Source organism: Peromyscus maniculatus, chromosome 4 (genome assembly GCF_049852395.1).
Source record: "Peromyscus maniculatus bairdii isolate BWxNUB_F1_BW_parent chromosome 4, HU_Pman_BW_mat_3.1, whole genome shotgun sequence".
In the NCBI taxonomy this organism is placed as follows: Eukaryota; Metazoa; Chordata; class Mammalia; order Rodentia; family Cricetidae; genus Peromyscus; species Peromyscus maniculatus.
The window spans coordinates 100,593,882-100,615,369 of NC_134855.1; the positions used below are offsets into that span (position 1 = coordinate 100,593,882).

General features: G+C 44.4%; 2 protein-coding genes and 1 non-coding gene across 3 annotated transcripts in view; 1 reads left to right on the forward strand and 2 right to left on the reverse strand.

Moving 5' to 3' along the window:
• Nucleotides 1–21,488, forward strand: part of Sqor (sulfide quinone oxidoreductase) — a 41,553-nt gene that overhangs the window by 10,528 nt on the left and 9,537 nt on the right. The window contains exons 2-5 of the mRNA XM_076570513.1: nt 9,304–9,554; nt 12,560–12,730; nt 17,342–17,395; nt 20,873–21,067. Of these exons, the coding sequence (XP_076426628.1) occupies nt 9,321–9,554; nt 12,560–12,730; nt 17,342–17,395; nt 20,873–21,067 (654 nt within the window). The 5' untranslated portion in view covers nt 9,304–9,320. The remainder of the gene's footprint in view (nt 1–9,303; nt 9,555–12,559; nt 12,731–17,341; nt 17,396–20,872; nt 21,068–21,488) is intronic.
• On the reverse strand, nt 20,237–20,666 carry LOC143272979 (large ribosomal subunit protein uL16-like). Its single transcript, XM_076570514.1, has one exon. It carries the CDS (start codon nt 20,628–20,630, stop codon nt 20,328–20,330), a length of 303 nt encoding a protein of 100 aa, XP_076426629.1. The 5' UTR covers nt 20,631–20,666; the 3' UTR covers nt 20,237–20,327.
• Nucleotides 20,692–20,826, reverse strand: LOC143273099 (small nucleolar RNA SNORA70). Its single transcript, XR_013051010.1, has one exon. It is a non-coding gene; the product is annotated as a small nucleolar RNA SNORA70 (small nucleolar RNA).

A 21,488-nucleotide genomic window follows, 5' to 3' on the forward strand; every position in this document is an offset into this window, starting at 1 on the left:
CACCTGGGTGCAAAGGCTGCTTCTGGTGCCCTGGTTTCTGGTGCCAATGTGCTTATATGAATATTGTTGCCCCATGGAATGTAAAAGCCAGGCGGACAAGGTGGCATCGACTCCATGTTCTGAATTAATGTCTTACAAGTTATGCTGGCAGGCCAGACCTTCACCGTCTCCAGAAGTTAGCTGGGCCTAGAAGAGGAACTAGTAGGTCTCAAAATGTCAATTTATCATAACCACAGAAAAAATACTGTAGCTAATGCTATAGGACTCAGAATATCTTCAGGAAGGGGAAGCAGCCAGCTGTCCTATTTGTATCGTGTCTGTTGCCATGAATGTCCTCTCCTGTGTTCCCTGCAGTACTTCAGGGTCAGGTGGGGTTGTATGAGGGAGCCACAACGTTTGTGAGGCAGTTCTGGGCATTTCCTTAGAACTCCTGTAGTGCTAACCCAGGGTCAGCAGCAATCCTTCTTGAGATTTTCCCCGGATTATGTCGTCTTCTTTTCCTTCAGATGTGGTGGCCGTCAGTTTTATTTGTTGACTTTACTGGGCCATGTCAACTTTACATGAGGTGTCTCGACATTTGGTCAAACTGAATTCTGAGTGTGACTGTGGAGGAGGTATTTATGGATGAAATGTACAGTTGACTTGGTAACTGGATAAGGCAGATTGCCCTTGCCTGTGCGAGAGGCGCTCATTCCACACGAAAGGCTGACCCTCCTTCGGACAGGACGGGATCCTTGCTGCCTGAGTGTTCCTCGCAGGAACATTGTTCTGCCTGTTCTGCCTGTTCTGGCTTTCCCTGCTTTCTGGATGAGCCTTTGGGTCAGAACGTCATCATAGGCCGGAGGTTGACTAGGTCTCCGGCTGGCTGGTTGAAGATTGTGGGTTTTGTCAGGCTCCGTGTGGTGGTTTGAATGAAATTGTCCCTCATAGACTCGGGTATTTGAACCCTCAGTCCCCATGGGGTGGTGCCATTTGTGCTGTCTTGGAGGTGTGGCCTTGGTGGGGAAGTATATCATGGGGAGCTTTGAGAGCAGACAGCCCTCCCAACTCCCACTTTTCTCTCTCTGCTTCATGCTTGTGGTTGAAGACCTGAGCTCTCAGCTTCCTGCTTTGGCTACTATACCTGCCTGCCACCATGCCTCCTGTGATGATAGGCTCTTATCCCCCCCTGGAATCATACACCCAGATAATCTCCTTTCTCTAAACTTCCTTGGTCATGGTGTTTCATCATAGCAACAGAAAAGCAATCAACACACTGCCTCATCATAGGAGCTAATTCCCAGGAGAGCCTCCAGGCAGTGGGGAAACTGGTAATGTTTGTTTTGGTTTTCTCCCTCATTGTTTTAAATGTCCCCCCTATGAGTGTTGGTCTTGTCATGGATGGGCTATGTGACCTCGAGGATAGAACCCCAGCCTCAGTTTTCCCAGCTAGAAAATGGGCTATGCTCACTTGAGCACCCAGCTTTATACCCGGCACACAAGAGTCTTGTCTAGGGTAGTAACAAGCTGGTTTTATGTTAAGGATTGTGACTTAGTTTCAGATTGTTCAGAAAAACCATGCTATAGATCTGCATGCTCATAGAGGGAGGGGAGAGGCGTGGCAAAGCTCAAGGGTGCTATAAAGGTGTGGAGGGGGGAGGGAGGGCTTCTGGGGGCCTCTGAGCAGCAGTTAAGGAAGGTGTCCTAGAGGAGGCTGTGGTCCCTAGCCGCAGATTTGCTGAGAAGTTTCTGTTTCAGGGCCTCCATCTTACACAGGGCAAGCCAGGGTTCCAGAGAGCAGAAGATGGCTTCTAGTCAGGAAGATCTCTATGTATGTACCTCTGATAATTCACATAAAGGGGATCTCCAAAGAAAGAGTGCTGGATTTCCAAGGATCCATGCATTTGTTAGGATTTATTTTCTTATTCAGAGGGAATATTAAATGTCGAGTCTAAACATATTCTAAGTTATAGATTCCTAAATTACTTCAGTTTCAATGCTCATAAATGCATAGATCTGCCCCTGTCTAAGTTTGCCTCATGCCAGGTGTGGTGGTGCATTGTGGTGGTCCAGTGCTTTGGGGGCAAAAGCAGGTGGATTTCTATGAGTTCAAGATCAGCCTGAGTTCTAGGCCAGCTAGGGTTACGCGCGCGTGCGTGTGTGAATTTGGAGTTGCAGTACTCTTCTGACTATTCTGGGTCCTGGATCTGTGGAAAGCTCCAGTCTGGGACATTTCTTCTCTCTCTGGATTGGACTGCTGGCTGCTGGGAATGCCTGCGTTGCTGCTGCTGAGGATATTCAGAAAGGGTTGCCTTTCATGCAAGGAATTCATTCCACATCTTGCCCTACTGCTTACACTGCGTGACTTTTGAAAGATTACTGCCCTCTCTGAGCCTCCATTTCTCCATTAGGTCAATGTTTTCAAAACTTTCAGTGCTGACTCAGCTGTGGATCCTGTGACGAACGATTCTAAGTTGTGTTGCTAATCCTGGCATTACTATTCTCTTGAAATGACTTGAAATATGCCCAGAACTGCCATGTCCTTGCATGGTTTTGGACTTGACCTGACTAGATGCCGTGAGGAAATGAAGAAACCACGGGCATACTGACAGAGAAAACTGGGATTTGGTGGGCTATGCTTATTCTGTAGGAGGAGTCGTAACCCTCTGGAAGCTTAGTGTGCTTATCACAGTTGAACATGAAGGTGGGGTTATTACACACAGATAAACAGGGAGGCAGGGTTATTGTGGACAGTGGAACTAGGGGCATTTTCTGCACACAGTATCAACATTCACACTCAGATCCGAAGAAGGCTTTGCCATCACGCTGAGCCTCACCCAGGGAAAGCCTGGCCATTTTTATGGGGCTGAAGCATTGGTCTTTGGCACAACCATGCCCATGTCAAACAGTGCACATTTGCTCAGGACTTTACTTGATCCCTACAAAAAGTCAATGTATGCTCTAGCACCACCCAATTGACTTTAATTCTTAACTCATGGGCCTTCTTGTTTTGTCCTCACTCCCATCAGTTCCTGTCTACTGTAGTATTTCCAAGGGAAATCCAGGCCACTTCACCTGTAATAACTTCAGTACTATTTCTAAGAGACAGGGATGCTTAGAAATTATATCAGTATTGTTATTGCACATTGGCTCAACATCTAAAGCTTAAATTTTCTTCTTTTCAATGTACTTAGTAAGTTAAACTTCCATATCACATCAGTATTTGGAATACAATCCAGCTACTTTCTATGAAAATGAAATTCTGCCAGTGGGCACTTTTCCCCTGAATGATTGAAGAGTCAGTTTGAATGAAATCTTGTCGACTAATGAGTGATATGACTACCTTTGTTTTGTGTTTCTGTAATAGGATACATGAGGTGAGGTAGTCTATAAAGAACAGCTTCATTTCTTAAAGTTCTGGAATCTGGAAGTACAAGGTCTGGAGCGCTAAATATGAAGAGGGGCTTCTTGCTGTACAGTGCAGAAGGCATTGTGTGGGATGAGAGACCCAGAGAAGGCACACCCGATTCTATAACAGCCTCACCTCCCATGTGATGGACCTTTCATCATCTAAGCACCTATTGGAGGTCTTGCCTCTCAGCTCTGTTGGACTGGATATTAAGTTTTTAACACTTGAATTTGGGGGGCCATATTTCTATAATCACACAGAAGTGACTTTTGGCAAATTCTCTTATTGATCTCCAATCCTCAATTTTCTCATTAGCAAACTGTTTATAGTGCTGTGAAGCAGCGTAAGATCAGCCAGTATATACAAATACCACTACTCAATGAACAGTTACTATTTTCATAAGCATTTCTCCATGGTTTCCTATTTAATTCTGTCTTGAGGAAATAATTTAGTTGAGAGATGTCAATAGTTAGTGAGAGCTTTAGGACTGATGCAATTATGTTCTAAATCCTCCACATCTGGATACTACATCAAGCCTAGTTGTTTTGTGCAGTTGAGGATCTTGTGCCTCAGAATCTGGAACTCAAGTGTTGTAGAACCTGAACTCACAGGGATCCCAGCCACACAGCAGTTCAGAGTAGGTTTAGTGCAGGTCTTTGTGGGTAGCAAGAGCTGCTTGCTCTTATTTTCATGTTCCATTTGGAAGTGTTCAGCAAGGGTGAACAGCTAAGGTTGTTCAGCTAAGGTTGTGCTTTATTGAAGCTCAAGACAACATGGATCAGCCCAGAAGGCTTGAGAAGTTACTCTGAGCCACACAATAAACCATATATATATATATATATATATATATATATATATATATATATATATTTTTTTTTTTTTTTTTTCTCAACAGCTGAAAGAGCCAAGGGTTGACTCCAAGCTTGAAGAGTTGGTGGATCTTACATCAAGAATCCTGTAGATAATACTTGTTGAGATGCTAGCTCTGTTTAACTCGGCTAGGCATCCTGGCTGCTCACAGCCAAGTGGGAGGTGTGTCCAATGACGTAAGACTAAGGACCTTTGGACACAGGCAGTCTAATGCTTATTTAGGAAGGGCCAACTGTGAAAAGGTTGCCAGAAAGTGATGTAAGTAGAGATGTCCAGGAAGCTGTTGACCCCTCAGCCAGCAGGGGGTTTACTGTGTCCATGTGTCTATTTCCACCTTTTGAAGGAGGCACTCAATTGATTTAGGACCAACCTGGGGAATTTTTATCTAGCTTAAAAGCATGGTATCATTTAATTGTAAACTATATTGAATGTGCCACTTGCAAATGAAAGTGAAGTTAGTCTTATTTATTGATTTGTTAAAGTGTGTGTTTCACTGTGTAAGGATGCAGAGGTGAAGTGGCTGCTTCGTTCTGTAACAACGATGGTTGAAACACTTCTTAGACTGCTGAGCACACAGGCCTCGGCTGTTTTCTGGGGAGACGGAGAAGTTGTGTTAGATTTATGCTCGGTTCTTACTTTGTTATCAAGGGCTTTCCATTTCCCCTCTGCTGACCTCAGGGTCAGGTCTGGCCTGCCTTTCTTCCTCTTTCCTGCCTTCTCGTTGAGCCTGTGTGGCTGTCACTTCCGCGACTTGTCTGACGTTCTGGTTGTTGCTTTAGATCTGGTTTAGGTCAATGTCAGACATGCCTGTTGGCTCCTTGGTGTTTCCTGACCCGGCTTGTGACACCAAATATCTCTTTTTGCTCACCAACACCATTCCATTCTTTGATAACAATAGAGTATTTTAAAAATTCAACTAAATATTTATATTAACACTAAGAGTTCCGGGCTCAGCCTTACAGACCATCTTCACTTTGGATTCCCCCGACAAATGATGGCCCAGTTGATACAAGTTCAGAACTTCCTGTGATCACCCTGCAGGTTTGATAATTATCTAGAACATCTCAAGGAACCCAGGAAACCACTTCCCTGGCATCTACTGGTTTATTACAAGGATGCCTGAATGGCAGGTAGTGGCAACACAGCACTTTCGTACTTTCCCTGCATGTGCCACTGTCCCAGGTCCTCTGTGTTTGTGACCCCGGGGAAGTTCTTAGAAGCTTATTCAGGATTTCTACTAGAACCCACTCTCCAGCCCCACTGCTCTTCCTTCTTTCTTGTGGGTCAGAGGTGGGGCTCAAAGTCTGAACCCTATAATTGTAATAATGTTTGCCATTTCTGGTAACCAGTCCCACATTGAGTCTAGGGGTCCTACCCTGAATCACCCCAATCACACAAAATCATAAAATATTAAGGTTGCAGAAGCTTTGAGCTAAAAGTCACACATGTATGCATGCACACACACACACACACATGCATGCACACATGTTTATACACACTAGTATACTATAGTTCTAAAATGAGATCTTAAATATCATGCTTATGAATATTTCTACTGGCTTCTTCCTGGTCTTTGACATTGTTCCAGGCCTTATCTTCTTCGTTCACAATGCTGGGTTCTCCGATCTGATGTTACATGGCTAGAATAAAAAGGATGTGGAGGTTTCAAGTGATTTAGGGCATGAGACATTTCTGTAATACATTTGTGGTTTTGGAACTGTGTATTCTAAAGTAGAATATGGCTTTTACAGCTGGGTCACTCTGCTGTTCATTAATGAAGTCGAAAAAAAAACCAGCTTGGAAGGCATTTCACTTAGCTGTGCTGAGCCCAGAAATGGACTCTTGGTAAACACTGAAATTAAAATGGAAAAAAGCTTTCTTGGCTGAGTGAGGGAAACATTTGTGCAAGTTTCAAAAGAATTGAGGTCAAATAACTCAAACCAGAGTGGCTGCAAACCAGAAACTTAGCTCTGCCTTCTTTTGTGTTGCCTTAAAATAATAGGAGCAAACGAAATGAAACAAAACTCTTCCCATGGACCTAAGCTGTAGTGTGAGAACAATGGAAAACTGTTTTCTCCTTTCTGAGAATTTATGAAAAATAATCTTTTTTCCCCCATTTAACATTATCATGCAGACATTGTTTTGTTGTTTCTGTTTGTCAGTTTTCCATCCCTGTGACAAAAAATCTGAGCTAATGTGATTGAGGACCGGTTCCCTTTGGCTCATGCTCTAGGGGGTCTCTGTCCATTGTCAATTGGCCTCACTGCATTAGGCCTGTGCTGAGGCAGAGCATCCTGTGTGGTGGAGGACTGTTCACCTCATGGTGGCTAGGAAGCAGAGAGACAGGGGTCTGTGTGGAGGACATAGAGATCAGGGTCCCAAGGTCCTCTTCACAGCCGTGCCTTCTGTTAGCTAATTTCCTCCAACTAGGTCTCACCTCCTGAGCTACCACCACTTGCCAACAGTGCCAATAGGTTGAAGACCAAGCTTTAATACCTGGGGCACTAGGGACATTAAAGATCTAACAGGTATATGCAACATGCATCCCAGGGGCCACATGCGTCTCAGGATAGCTGTGAATGTGGCCCAACCTATTCACAGATGACAACCACATATCACAATGTCAAAAGTTGAATATTTCTGGCAAACCATGGCAGTGCCAATATATACTTGTCCTGAAGACCATAGATATAGGATAATATAGTGATTTGAGGTAGAAGTCCTTATGCTAGATCAGCCTGCCACCCTTGGGCTGGACAACTTGGAGAGAGTCACAGAAATGCTATCTGCCTCACTTTGGTCACCTATAATTAGGGCGATAATGGTGGTCCACTAGCAAGTTCAGTGATGATGAAAAAGATGTCACCAATGTCATGCATTATCGTTGAAATGGATATTTTATTGTCAAATATGTGTTTAGTAGAATATTTATAAAATACTGAAAACCAGAAAAAAAATCATAATCATCCATTATTTTAAAACCCAGAGAAAGTACTTATTCAATGTAACATTTTGACTATTTTTTCTTTTTAAAATATTTTCCTCTTACTTGGTTGGAATAGCAAACACATTACATCATAGCTTATTAAATATGAATATTTTCCCCCAATCGAGCATTTGATACATATTCTTTGTACACATTAAGATTGTAAAAGATCTCATGAGTCATTGTTGTAATCATATTTTACCTAACATTTCCTCAATATTTGATATTCAGAACACTCTCTGTCTCCAAATAAAACTGAAGTGATCAGAGATTAACATCCACGGCAACAGTCAAGGGCCAGACCTGCCCCTGGCCTGAGTGGAGTCTGCCGCTGTTTGTCCAAGGGTGTTATCAGTATTGGTCCATAAACTGTGACCAGACGGCTGGCCGTGTTGTGAAAAGTGTGCTAGTGACATCTTTGTAGTGCTTTTTTCTTCTCCCGTATTAGCAGATACCTCCTTATGTTCGATCCCAAGAAACAGAAGGCAGGGTGGAGGGGCCACAGGGGTTATTCTCTAGAGCAGGTGTATTGCTTTTAGACTGGAGGCAATAATGTATGGGCCCGCCCCACTTTCTGTGGGCCTTTGATTTGGAAGTTTGAGGGATATTGGCTTTACCAAAGCTCTGCAACTGAGTTAATACTGATTAAAACTGACATCGGCTTCCACCCCATCCTTCCCTCCTCCAGGGTTTTCCTTTTTTCCCACCTCTTGGCTCAGGGTTTTCTACACTCCCATCTCCCGTCACCCTGCCCCACGTAACCTTCCCCTTTTCAGTCTGTGGATGTGGTATAATGACGTCACTTCCATTCAGAAGTTAGTGATGTTAGCGGCTGGGAATCTTACTCCTCATGGAGTGTTTATATCTCAATAAAGGCTTCCTGGGACCTGGCTGAACCCACAAGGCTGAAACTGATATGGTACTCAAAAGTATGGACCCTTAAGTCACACGAGTCAGTGGTGTCCTCCATGCAAGGCCAGGGCTATGTATGGAGAGCATAAGGCCAGCTCTTGAAAAGCCTCACTGTTCTCTCTTTTGAGGAACTGACTGTCCAGAGTGGATGCTCACCCTCTTAAGGGGAAGAGCTTCTCTGAGAGAATCTTCAGGAGGAATTGTTTGTGAAGTTGATACAATAAAAGACCATTTGCAGTAGGGTCAGAATCTTTACGTAAACTACAACTTTATGATGCCAGGCAGGGCTCCTTTTATGGCTTGTATTAATCATCTGCTTGAAATTGCTCAAAGTACTGAAGGACTTTGCTTGCACAGCTTATGAGTTTGATTTAACTGTGTTTCCCTGGGGAAGCAGAGCCAGGGACCTCTTGCCTGAAGTCCTGACAGTCATGATCAGAAGGAACTCTGAGTGGCAGAAAGTCAGACTCTTGCTCTTCTGCAAGGTCACAGGTGATCCTTGTGGCAAGGACCATTACATGTCACTAGTCGGAGACCTGCATGTCCACTTTACTGGGCTTAAAAGCCAAAGAAACATTTAGATGTGCCTGAGAGAATGGAAGACAGCTGGAGAGAAGCAGATGGTACCTAGATGGACAAGGATGGATAGAGACAAATGATTAGTGAGATTCTAAAAGGGGAGCGGGGCTGGAGAGGTGGCTCAGCGCTTTAAGTGCACCTCCTGCCTTTGTAGAGGACAGAGTTCAGTTCCCATTGCCCATATAACAGCTCATATCCACCCATAAAAAAACTGTCGAGATGACTCAACAGCTAAAGGTGCTTGCTACTCAGACTGATGACCCAAGTTGATCTCCAGGACCCACATGGTGGAAGGAGAGAACCCACATGGGCATGCATATGTGCACAAATAAAACATAAAAGGGCAGGAATACGTCCTTCAAACAGTCCTAGATGGCCTGATAGGCAGGAAGGAAAGGGAATACTTAGCTCAACCCATAGTTCTCAGGATGCTGGCTTCCCGGAAGGAAGATAGACTTCAGCAAAGGCAGTAGATACCGAATAGAGCTGATCTGACACCAGCCTCCCCTTCCTCAGGTCATAGAGTGATCTTTCCTTGGTGCTCACAGTCTCCTCTGCTTCCTTTTAGCTTGGTCTAGCCTGGTGATGGCCCCACTGGTTGCTGCTGTTTCCAGTCCACGTGCCCGGCTCTTTGCCTATTTCCTTAGGCTGGGCACTCAGCAGGCTGTACCCCTCCAGCTGCACACAGGCGCCTGCTGCACAGCCAAGAACCACTATGAGGTGCTGGTGCTGGGTGGGGGCAGTGGGGGAATCACCATGGCCACTCGTATGAAGAGGAAAGTGGGAGCAGAGAATGTGGCCATTGTTGAACCCAGCGAGGTAAGTGTCCCTTGGCATGTGTGAGAGCAGGCATGTGTATGTGTTAGGCTGTGTGGGTGCATGGTTTTTATGTTTTGTGGTTAATGCTTTTCCTGGGCATAAAAAAGGAGGTGGTGAGGGTCTGGGAGGAGTTTGGGGAGGGGAAAGAATATGATCAGAATATGTTGTATGAAAACAATTCTTTTAAAATAATAATAAAAATGCATTGGGAGAAAGTGGAGGGTGCTTGAGCATGAGGCAAAACCTCGAAGCCTTTTGTGCCTCTTCAGTTCTGGCTCATTAGGGCTGCCACAGCAAATTACTGCAACGTGCATGGTTAAAATAGCAAAGACATGTTCTCTCACATTTTTTGAGGCTACTAGTCCCAAACTATTGACCGGGTCATACTCCCTCTGAAGGTTGGATGTTGGGCAGCAAAGGACTTGCTCTGCTTCCCCTGCCAGGTTCTGGAAGTTAGGGGCAATCCTTGTCAAGCCAGGTTTGCAATGGCATCTGCCTTCTTGGTCCTTGTCTTTACATGATATCCTCTGGGTGCCTCTGTGTTGTGCAAATTTTAACCTTGGGGTAGGCCAGGGTTAGGAAAAGTGTACCCCATTCCCATAAAGTCCCAGCAATAAACCAAATTTGACTGCAGAAACCAATGGGTTTCCTAGGGTTACTTACAGAGCATGGGGAAGGGTTTTGGGCAGTAGAATAGGTGATCCTGAAGCAGTCTCCCTGGAAGGTCTGCAATCATCATGGATGACGACTGACACATGGCTGTGTATTATTGAGCCCTTCCCTAGTCCTTACATACCTGTATACTCTAACCTCTTCCTGGAATCCCCAAGGACACATGCAATTAGGGCAGAGTTGTATACACTGGTTGTGTAGGGTGGCAGGATACTCAGTTGAGAGTTCCACGACATGCCCCCTCCATCCCTTTATTCTATGAAGGACTGTCAACAATCAACAAACCCAGCTGTGATGGTCTTGCTGACATCCTGAAGATGGTGGCAGTATGGCTCCGAGGATTATCCTGTACAACATTGTCACTAGGTGTCCATAAAACCTTCTTACAAGGACACAATTTAAAGGATCTATGGTGCCCCTTATTCAAGTATGACCTCATCTTAACATGGCCAAATCTGCTTTCAAATTTAGTCTCCGTCAGCTGAACTGGGCTTTGAATATCAACATACATCTTTTAGGAGACTTTAGATTCAACTCATGATAGCCTCCCACTGCAACCTTTTGTCCAGAGGAAAATCAGCAGGCAGCACCCTTTCCCATGTCTGTGCTTTCCCGGAGAAGGGGAGATGAGACGTGGGCAAGAACACCCCAGGTGTCCAGGGGCTTAAGAAAGTTGGGTTGAAGGGGCCTATCAGCGTCATGGGGAGAGCAGATGCTTGGTCTGAGGTGGGAGACCAAGTGAAACACTGCTCCCTGGAAACAGTTTAAGATTACAGAAGCTTCAGAGAAACAGTCAAGACTTTTGGTGGTCTGCCTAATGTTTCCCCAAGGAGGAGCTAAGTATGGGCCAGCTGGGATATGTACCCATGGCAGAAGAAAGCCAAGTGGGCCCAGTGCCTGTTCTGAGGCAGGTGGGTAGGACAAGAAAGACATGTTCCTGTTTTGTCAGTGAATGAGACTTCCCTAGGACACAATACAGCCATTTTAACCCAGGAAGACCACCTCAGATGACAGTGGTCTGAGAGCTGTATCAGGTGGCATCTTCTCTGGTGCATACTGTATTGTGGCTGACCTACAGTGCGTCTCCCACTGGTACTTTTTGTTTTCTAATGTGTATAGCTTTTATGGGAACTGAGCAGTCATTTCTCCCACTAAAATTCTCACCAGGTCTGACCCTGCTTAGCTTTGACGATCAGACAGGATCAGGCATCTTTTTTGATGGATTGGCTGTAGCCTGGACAGTCATCTCTGTCCTGTCCTATGAGAAAGCACTCATGAGAACTTTCTTGAACGAGTTGGTCATGCTCAGGTTTTGGATGCCTGCTGTGCCTGATTGCTGGAGCTGATGTTTGTAGACTGAAGAAACCCTTGAGCTGGTGTTTTTGTTCCACTTTCTGCTCAAGATGGACTCAAAATTGATGAGCCCTCACAGCCGGAGGTCTCTGTCCTCCTCTGTTAGGATCACAACCATTATGAGCTTAGGGAGATGACAAACTATTCTTCTATCCCCTTTACCACCCTCTGAATACTAGACTGCTCTGGCCAGCCAAACTGGCCAAAAAGGCATTTGGCAATATGGAGAGATTTTGGTTTCTTGATCTACCCAAATGAGTGAACTCTTGCAGCCTATTAAATTAACCTGCCCTTTGCCCCACGCCCAGAATTCTCACAATTAATGTAGATTAAGAATAGGCTGTCTGAAGCAAGAGTGCTGTAGAAGACTCTGAAAATTTATTTGTGTTTTGCTTTGTGAAGAAGAGTATGGCACCTATTGGATTTGGGTGTAGAACCCCAGAGAAAGGAAAAGACAGATGAACTAGAAGCACCCACAGTCTTTTGTGGAAAAATAGTTTGAAGTTAGTGAGGTTTTGATGACCCCCAGAAATGCCAGTGAGCTTTCTAGACTTGCCATAATTTTCACATTCTTTGAAGGAACCATGTATTGCTTCTGGACTTAATTTTTCTTACTATCTATACATGTAAGTTATGCACATAAATAGATATATATGGCCTGTCTGTATTTCATATATGTAATACATACATAATAAACCAAGTCAATGTTTAGCAATAAGAAATTATGGTTAACCCAGTAGTCATTAATGAAAACTTACCATTTTTTTTGTTGGTCTTGGAAGTACTCTTGGTTGGTGATATTTCAGAGTTAATGTACTAGAAGATGCAACAGTGGGGAATTAACCCTCCACGGGCTTCTCTGTGCAATGCTCTAAGGGCCAGGAAAGGCTAATTGAGAGTCTAAGTTGAAATAACGTCAGCTAAGCCTCTTTAGATAAGGCTCCAATGGAAACAAACCTCCTTAACACTTTGTTTCTCAGAGACACTTCTACCAGCCAATATGGACATTAGTGGGTGCTGGTGCCAAGCAGTTGTCCTTGTCCGGCCGTCCCACAGTGAGTGTGATTCCATCTGGTGTGGAGTGGATTCAAGACAGAGTGGCAGAGCTGAACCCAGACAAGAACTGTATCCGCACAGACAACGGCAAGGAGGTAACCATCACGGCTGTTGGGTTTTCTTGTCTGAGGGTGGCGTACCCATTCTCAAGCTGCACACTCTCACGGTAGAAGATGGCATAGATGCCCATGTTTGTATTTACATCTCTGTGTTAAAGCTGCACAAGATGGCGGTGTCTAGTAAATGGAAGACAGGTGGAAGGCTTGAGTAGTTTTGAATTAATTAATGAAAACACGTATTTGTTGAACACCCACTGTGTGATACAGTGGCCCTCGTTGAGTATAGAGTTGTGTGACCGAATTTTTGTTGAACAAATGCTATTTCTACATGTTAAAATTGCAGGTACATTTCCCCCTTTCCTTTGAAGTAAGCTAGTATTTCTAACTGACACCTGGTTTTCCATTAAGAGGTGAGTATTGGGAAATATCCACACCAGTCTTGGTAGGGGCACAGTTAGGGGGAGTCCTGTGACTAAGGTTTGTCCCAGCACTGTGGGGCAAGTAATGTCCCAGAGATGAGGTTCAGAAGTGCTTAGCGCTGTTAAGATGTTACTTCCTACACTAGACCCACAGGGTTTTCCACAACTCTTCTCCACATTCGATGGAGCAGCTGAGAGGACAGTGATGAGATCACAGGTCCAGTATCCAGTTGCAGTTTCCTGTTCCTATCTGCCTCTGAGCCCCGAACAGCAGCGGCCAGTCAGTTCTCCAGGGAACTCACCCTCGCCACAGGCCCCTCCCAGAGTTCCCTTAGCACAGGGCCCATCATGCTTTATGGTATGTTATACAGAAGCCATGCCCTCCCTCACTTCACAAAACACCCCTGGAGGATAAAGGTTGCATCTTCTCCTTGTAGTCCTAAGGAACTCAACAGTGCTTGCCGGGTGAGTGGATATACAGGCAAACACTTTCGGTTGCTTGTGAAAAATAGAGTTTCATCAAAGTAGACGGATAATAACATCCATCCTGATCTCTAGTCTGTGCCATTAAGAGAGTCAACACCTTGACATTCTTGGTTCTGTAGGAAATTTAGCCATTGAAGGACATGGGAAGCAGCAGGGGCCCTTGGGTCTGGGATGATGCCCTAAAGGGAAAACACAGGAACACTGCAACAGAACGCTATTTTGCTCTACACATACCTTGGTGGTTTTATCAGAGTATAAAATCGGTTATTTGTAAGGACTGGGCACAGGCAAACTTGTGAGAGGGAGGTCGTTAGGAAAGAAAAAGCCTAGCTAGAAAGAAAACAAAAAGCAAGCCTCGAGCGTTTAGAACAAGTTTCCAAGCCAAGGAGGCTGCACAGCTTGTAGACACAGCTTTTGAGCAATTGCAGAGACCAGCATAGACCTTGCCAGAAGGCCAAATACGGACAAGTCTCCTCATTTCGTACAAGGGTGGGGGCGTGGACAGGGTGAGGAATCCTGACACTAAGAACCTAGTAAATCAGAAGCTAAACCCTTGCAAAACTCCAGGCTCGCCTACTAAACAAATGTCACATAGTAATTTAGAGACAGAAGTGTGCCAACAAAGGTTCAAAGATGACAAACCCTCCTTCAGCCAATGACTAAGCTGTACTGGCTCACAGTGAACGCGCAGTCCATATTTCCTTTCTCTTTTTAACGTTCTTTATAAAACAGTAACAACACTTCTTGAGCACACACCTGCGCAAAGCACTAATCTAAGTGCTTACAGGTTCCCCCTCATTGAGTGCTCAGAGCAGCTCAGCAAGGTAGGCACTGTTCTCATTTCACAAATGAAGAAACCGAGACATGGCTTCCTTATAAGTATTGACTGCACACTTTCTAGGTCCTAGATGTCATTCTGGAGACTGAACATGCAATGATGAGCAAGACAGAGAGTTTATCTCCTTCAGGAACTCAGTCTGATGGGAAAGATAAGGGCTTCAGATAATCACACAAGAATTTACTAAGCTGCAGCATGGCAAGAGGGAACCAACCAGGTTTGTCAGGTCAAGGGAGGCTTGCCTAAAGCGATCCTTTCTAAGTTAAAGGGTGAGTAGGCATTAGTTAGGGTTAGAGGTGGGAGCTACATGCAAATGCTTTGGGGGCAAAAGGAAGCAGAGGAGGAAACAGACACCAGTGTGGCTGGAGTAGGAGGGGGAAGAAGGAAGACAAGTTTAGAGAAGAATTAAGGGGTGTGGTCTAGAAAACAGACGCCCGATGCAGAAGTGTCAGAGACACAGTCTAGGTTGTAGCAGTGACGACAAGTCCAGTTTCTGTCTAGTGTCTGTGGCAGGAGAAGGTAAACTAAGAATAGAATGATTTGGTAAATTGAATCGTGTTTGCTAAAGAACACTGATTAACTTATGCAATCGGAAGAAAGCTCTCTAGGGACATGTCACAGAATTAAAACGAACTTAAATGAGCCCATCTGTGCTGAAAATTGCTAACTGGGTGACAAGAATCATAAATCCAAGACTCAGACACAGTGGGAGTATAAATTGAAGCCAACAGGATATTTCCCACGAGATGTTATGTGCCGAGTTCTGATACTATCAGCTTATGCTGTACTCTGCTCAATAAAGTCCTGGAATAACACCCTACCAGATTCACTAACTTTTTCCCTAATCTCAAAAATAAGACCCTACAATTTCCCCAAGTTTCTGAGCCTTAGAAGACACAAATGGTACATGGTTAGAACATCTACTAGAGTACTTATTCTCAAGAGATGTAAAAACTTGCCGGACGGTGGTGGCACATGCCTTTAATCCCAGCACTCGGGAGGCAGAGCCAGGCAGATCTCTGTGAGTTCGAGGCCAGCCTGGGCTATCAAGTGAGTTCCAGGAAAGGCACAAAGCTACACAAGAGAAACCCTGTCTCGGAAAAAAAAAAAAAAAACAAAAAAAAAGAGATGTAAAAACTTGATAATCCTCAAGATAATGAACCTAATACAGAGACACTGAGGAATCCTCAGATCTCCAAGGGGTCTGTCTACTCAATGAGGCAGGCTTGGTTGTACCAAGGAGCCATGTGTGGTATCAGGGAGAAGCCTCTTGACCTATGAGCAAAAGACTGCTAGGTAAAAAAAGCCACGTACACATGTGCACATATATTTACTTGTATGTGCTTGTATATGTGTATTTCTGCCAGGTAAAATGAAGAACAGCTGTTCTGTCTTCCAGGGCGGGGCAGACGGACTCAGCAGTGGGTCGTGTAGGAAGGAAGGAATGGAGAGTTGTGAACTGACCTTGAGCTCAACATGATTGAGCACTGCACACTGTCACTGAAAAAGGCAAACACAGCACCTAACTGTGAGAGAGAAAAGTCCTGCTGGTTCTAGGCCATTCTGTAGTGCTCCTATCCCTCCTCCTGGGCATGTTGTTCATGATAACATTAATAACTCAAATGATATTCCAAGCAGGAATAATAATTAATAATAATAATAATTAATAACAATAATAATTAATAACAATAATAATGATATTCCAAGCAGGGCATCATCCCATACCCCAGACCTCTTGTCATTTCCATAGCTGGCTTCCCTATGGAACCAAGAATGTCAAGGTGTTGACTCTCTGTGGGCAGAGCACACAGACCTGGATTTGTTTTTTTCTGTTAACCTTGATAAACTTTGTTTTTTTAAAAATGAAACTAAAACTGTTCCTCCATATATTTATTCATCCAACAAGCATGGCTGGTTCCTCAACAGGTTCTAGGACTACAAGGAGAAGTTGCAAACTTTATCCTCTAGGAGTGATCTGTGATGTGGGGGAGGGCATGGCTTCTGTATGACATGTCCACTGCCATAAGGCATCACGGGCTCTGTGCTGAGGAAGCCCTGGGAGGGGCCTGTGGCAAGGGTGAGAGGCACAGGGAAGCCTGGGCATCTTGGAGCCAAGCCTCCTTTTGGGCAAGATGGGTCCTCTTCAACAACTGCTGTATGCCCCAGACAGAGTGGGACACTCTCAAGTCTTGGAGTCCACTCTCTAACTGGGGTTTGCTCAGCTTGCTGCCTGTCCTTCTTAATTTGAGATCATGGAGATTCCCACCCATGTCTCCTTGCTGGGCTCCTGGTTCTTATCCATGTGTTTTCTGGTTTAGCTATTTTTAAGGAATGTTCTTATACTTTGCATCCCTCTTACAGTTTCTTGTCCCAATGTGTCTGCCCTCTTGATCCTAAACATATATATCCATTACCATATTTATGGATATCATTGTCTTCAGCATGAACAGTCACAATACCCATTTAAATCATTAAACATAAATATTGCATCCTTTTCAGTGACCTTTGAAGACGTTTCTCAATTATGATATTGGTTCATATTATAGTTCAGATTCATATATTGCCCATAGATCTAACAAGAACTATCTTTTGAGATTAGAAAGTTGTTCTTACCCACTACAGTTTGAAAAAAGCACAAACTTTGCACAAAGGATTGTCTTTTTGTATTCTCTAGTATGTAAAATTATAGGCATCCCAAGCTTTCAGAGGCCAGGCAGAGGATTTTTGAGCCATGAGATCTGAGGCTACAGAAAAGGAAGAATTATGATCAACTGTAGTGTGTATCCAACTCTTCCCAAACTGCCCACCACCATCCACCTGGAGGCACTCACATCGGTAAATGGAGGCACGGTGCTGATTTTTGAGCATTGGTCTAAACTATATGTCTTCTGATGTGTGTTGTAGATCTCCTACAGATACCTTATCATCGCTCTTGGAATCCAGCTGGACTACGAGAAGGTACAATCTTCAGTTCTTGATGTGTTGCACCCTCTAGTTTATGCTAAGACAAAACTAAAACTCTGTATTCTTTCTTTCCATTCATTGGTAATAGGGAAATGGTTCGAAGATACTGTGCCCCACCGAGCTGTAGTTATTTCCCAGAGACCTTTCACTGATGCCAAAAAATCTTCTCTAAGATCCTGTCAATGACAACAATGTGTTGTAGCTTTAAGCACAGCTCAATATGCTTGTGCCCTAACTGTGTTTCTTGCAGAAACCTCCTCTTTCTGCACTCCCAGGAAGTTGGCCTTGTTATGAAGGGCTGGGCTGGCCCCATAAAGAACTGGATTTCCTTTGCAAAGCAGATCTAGTTTGAGTTCTGAAGCCGACTGTAACACCAGAACACAGCAGTTAGTTTATCAGACTCTGGAAGCGTATTTAGGGGTTATTGTATAGAGACTTGAGTGTTTGGGGTATGAAGCGACCCACACGATATAAATGCGACCTAGAAGCTTTTTAAGTGTGTTTTCAGCAAGCAAGGGAGCCACATGTTCCCTGAGAATTGTGAGATTCAAGTTGGGTGTCCTAACACACCAGACTGATCCCTTTGTTGTGATGATCCCCAGAAAGGTGGCGGAGAGTTTTGATGCAATAGGACAAATACAGAAAGCCTGGTGGGGACCCAGGCTGCAGATGTGGGATCCCACTTCAGGAGAGGTGGCCCAGCAAGGGTCTTTGGGTGTGTTTAGATGTGAAGAATCACGACATGCCTGGGGAAGGGTAGTGAAATGTGTCGAGATATGTTATATGAAAGTTCTCTAGTGACCTCCTTGCCTTGTGAAGAGGATGGAAGAGGGCAGGATTGAGAATTTGTAGTGCTCTCTTGTAGCAAGCTAAGAAACAACAGTTTTTAAAGGCAGCCATTACAATGGAAATCCTACTACTCATCAAGAGAGATGCTGGGGAGTGATAGTGATCCTTTACAGCTTCTGATGAGGAAGGTATTTTTCCTCCTTTTCATAAATGGGGAAACTGAGGCTAAGGGAATGTAACTTAAGTGTGTCTAGCATGCTCCCAGGTATTCTTTGGCTGAAAATTCCAGAAAACTTCTCAAGTGAATGTAAAGCACAAAAGAAGGCAACCATTTGCAGATATGAGATCCCCGTGGAGCACTAGGCAGGCATGAGATGGTCTCTGGCAGGCTGGATCTTCACTCCGTCTGTTGGATGTACGGGGCTCTCATGCTTGACATGGACCATCTGTCTGTGCTCTTTCTCACGCCAGCTCCGTTGAGTATCTTCAGCGTGGTGTCCTACTAGTTCATTGGTCTGTCATGTGACAGGCAGGCTAGTCCTCAGCTCCCCAGCACACAGCCTACCCTTCTTTGTACTACCAAAGGGCAATTTCATTTCTCCTCTTCCCTGATCCTCATGTGTTCCCCTCTTGGCTCCCATCTCTCTGCCTCAGAATTTCCTGAAAGCAACTCTGATTGATGAGGAAGCATAAAACACACCTCATCACACAGAACTTCCTGGAAGGAATTTAGTTACCAGGTTGTGGCACCCTTTCCCTTAACAGTGGCTTTTAAGTGCAAGGTAACTTACTCAGAGTTACAGTACTGCTTAGTAGGAAGGTGGGACAGAACCTGGATCTTCAGCATTCCAAAGGCCGTGTGTTTAATGCTTCGCTTTACTGCTTCACCAAGGGTTTGATCTGCACAACCCGAGAGGCAATTTCAGCCTTATTGACATCATGGATGAATGGCTCTTGGTCCTGCCTAACTCCTCAGGAAGGCAAATGGTTCTCCTGAAGGCAGTTGTGACTGGCATCCTGTCCTCACTCGGAAGGTGTGAAGAGCTGTATTTCAATGGCAGCCTCACTTCCAGGGAGGTGGGGTTGGGTGCTAGGCGGCTGAGCCTGACAGGTGACTTGAGGGGCCATGGCTGTGGTCTGGGCCTCTCATTTACCTGTCTGTCCCTGTGTGAGTACAGGGGCTGATGCCGCTGTACTTTCTGAAGGGTTGGAGGCAAAGAACAAGGACTCTAAAGCATCATGACAAATTTTTGTTTTTTTAAATATTTGCTTTCATCTCCAATAAATGGCAAATTTATATGTATACCAAAAAGTGCTTTAAAGTAAGATTCTTTATTTTTTGCTGATGTACTTATTTCTTTTTTAATTTTGTTAATTAGCATGCATAATAATGGGTTTCATTAAGACATCATGTGTCTTTTCACATCCTGCCCCACATTAGTTAGCAGGCCCCTTCCTCCCCTTCAGTACTCCTTCCTTAGGCTTTGGTGTCCCAGGTAGCCATTACTTCTCTCCCTTCTCTCGTGGCCTCTTCCTTTCCTCAATGGTTCCTTTTCCAATTCCTTCATGTACACACCACATGCGTGTGCACACACACATCACATATATGCACATACACCACACCCCTCACACCACACATACACACATACCTCACATACACCTCACACACACATATCACACACAACACACAACACACACACATACACAACACACCCCTCACATCATACATACACACACATACACACCACATACAAATATAACACACACACACTGTACACACACACACACCACACACATACACACATACACCACATCCCTCACACCATACATACACACACACAGCACACACACACATACCAGAGACACAGGTGTAAATGTAAGTCTAGAATATGTGTATTAGAAAAATATGGTATTTGCTTTTCTGAATTTGTTGTATTTTGCTCAATATAATGATCTACAGTTATATTAATTTTTCTACAAATGATTGAGTTTTTCTTCATGGCTGAGTAAAATTTCATTATCTATTTATCTATCTCTCACTTTTTAATATATCTTTTTTTTTTTTTAAAGCAGACTGGATGTGAGATTTATTACTGAACATGATTTGGTAGGGTACAGGAGAACACTGTGGAACCCCTCAGGAGTGCAGGGCTCGCCATTTGTCCAAAGGACCACGATTGGGGATATACTTGACCCCACAGCCATCAGGAATAAGGCGCTTCTCAGCAACCATGTCTTCAAATTCATCCGCATTAAACTTGGTGAAGCCCCATTTCTTTGAGATGTGGATCTTCTGGCGGCCAGGGAACTTGAACTTGGCTCTACGAAGAGCCTCAATCACATGTTCCTTATTCTGCAGCTTGGTGCGGATGGACATGATGACCTGGCCAATGTGAACCCTGGCCACTGTGCCCTGGGGCTTCCCAAAGGCACCACGCATACCTGTTTGGAGCCTAGATTGGGAACAATATTGAAATCAGAGGCTTGAATAACTGCCAGAAAACTGTCTCCAAGGTCCCTTAGAGTAACCTATATAGGCAACAGGCTGCATACACTACCAAGGAAGCTGCTGTTTGCAACCATTGCACACCAGGCCCCCATGGGGAAAGGGACCTGGTCGGCTTAATTAGCTGCAAATTAATATATCTTTTAAAAGGCAAATTTCTGTGTGTTTGGTTGCAGATTAAAGGACTACCTGAAGGTTTTGCTTATCCCAAAATAGGGTCCAATTATTCTGTCAAGACAGTAGAGAAGACGTGGAAGGCCCTGCAGGACTTCAAGGAGGGCAATGCGATTTTCACCTTCCCAAACACTCCAGTGAAGTGTGCTGGCGCCCCCCAGAAGATCATGTACCTATCAGAAGCCTACTTCAGGAAGGTGTGTCTTCTCTTCAGGACAGAGATGGCAAGGGCAGGCGCCACCAACTGAGTACCTGCCACAAGTCCACTTTCCTCCCTGTCCTCTGACCTCTGTATTCCTGAAAGTTTTGTTCCATGTGTACATAGTGACATAGCTGGGCACGGAAGAGACCACCCATCATGCACATTCTCTTATAAAGCTGTTCTCATAAGTTAGAAGAGGTTTTTCTACAGACTTAAAAAGTGTGGAGACAGTCCATCCTGCACTTACAAAGTAGTCCATGTTAATAGTCCTTGGGACATACTTTAAAACTGAGTATAAAAGTCTACGGGCAAACTGCGTTAGAGATTGTATAAATACTTTAATATCTGTTGTTAGGCAATCAATTATAAATCACAAACACACAGACTCGCAATTGCTTTTATTCAGTCTCAAGGTT

Coding starts and splice junctions, on each gene's coding strand:
- LOC143272979 (XM_076570514.1), bottom strand. CDS start 20,630: ATGCGTGGTGCCTTTGGGAAGCCCCAGGGCACAGTGGCCAGGGTTCAC.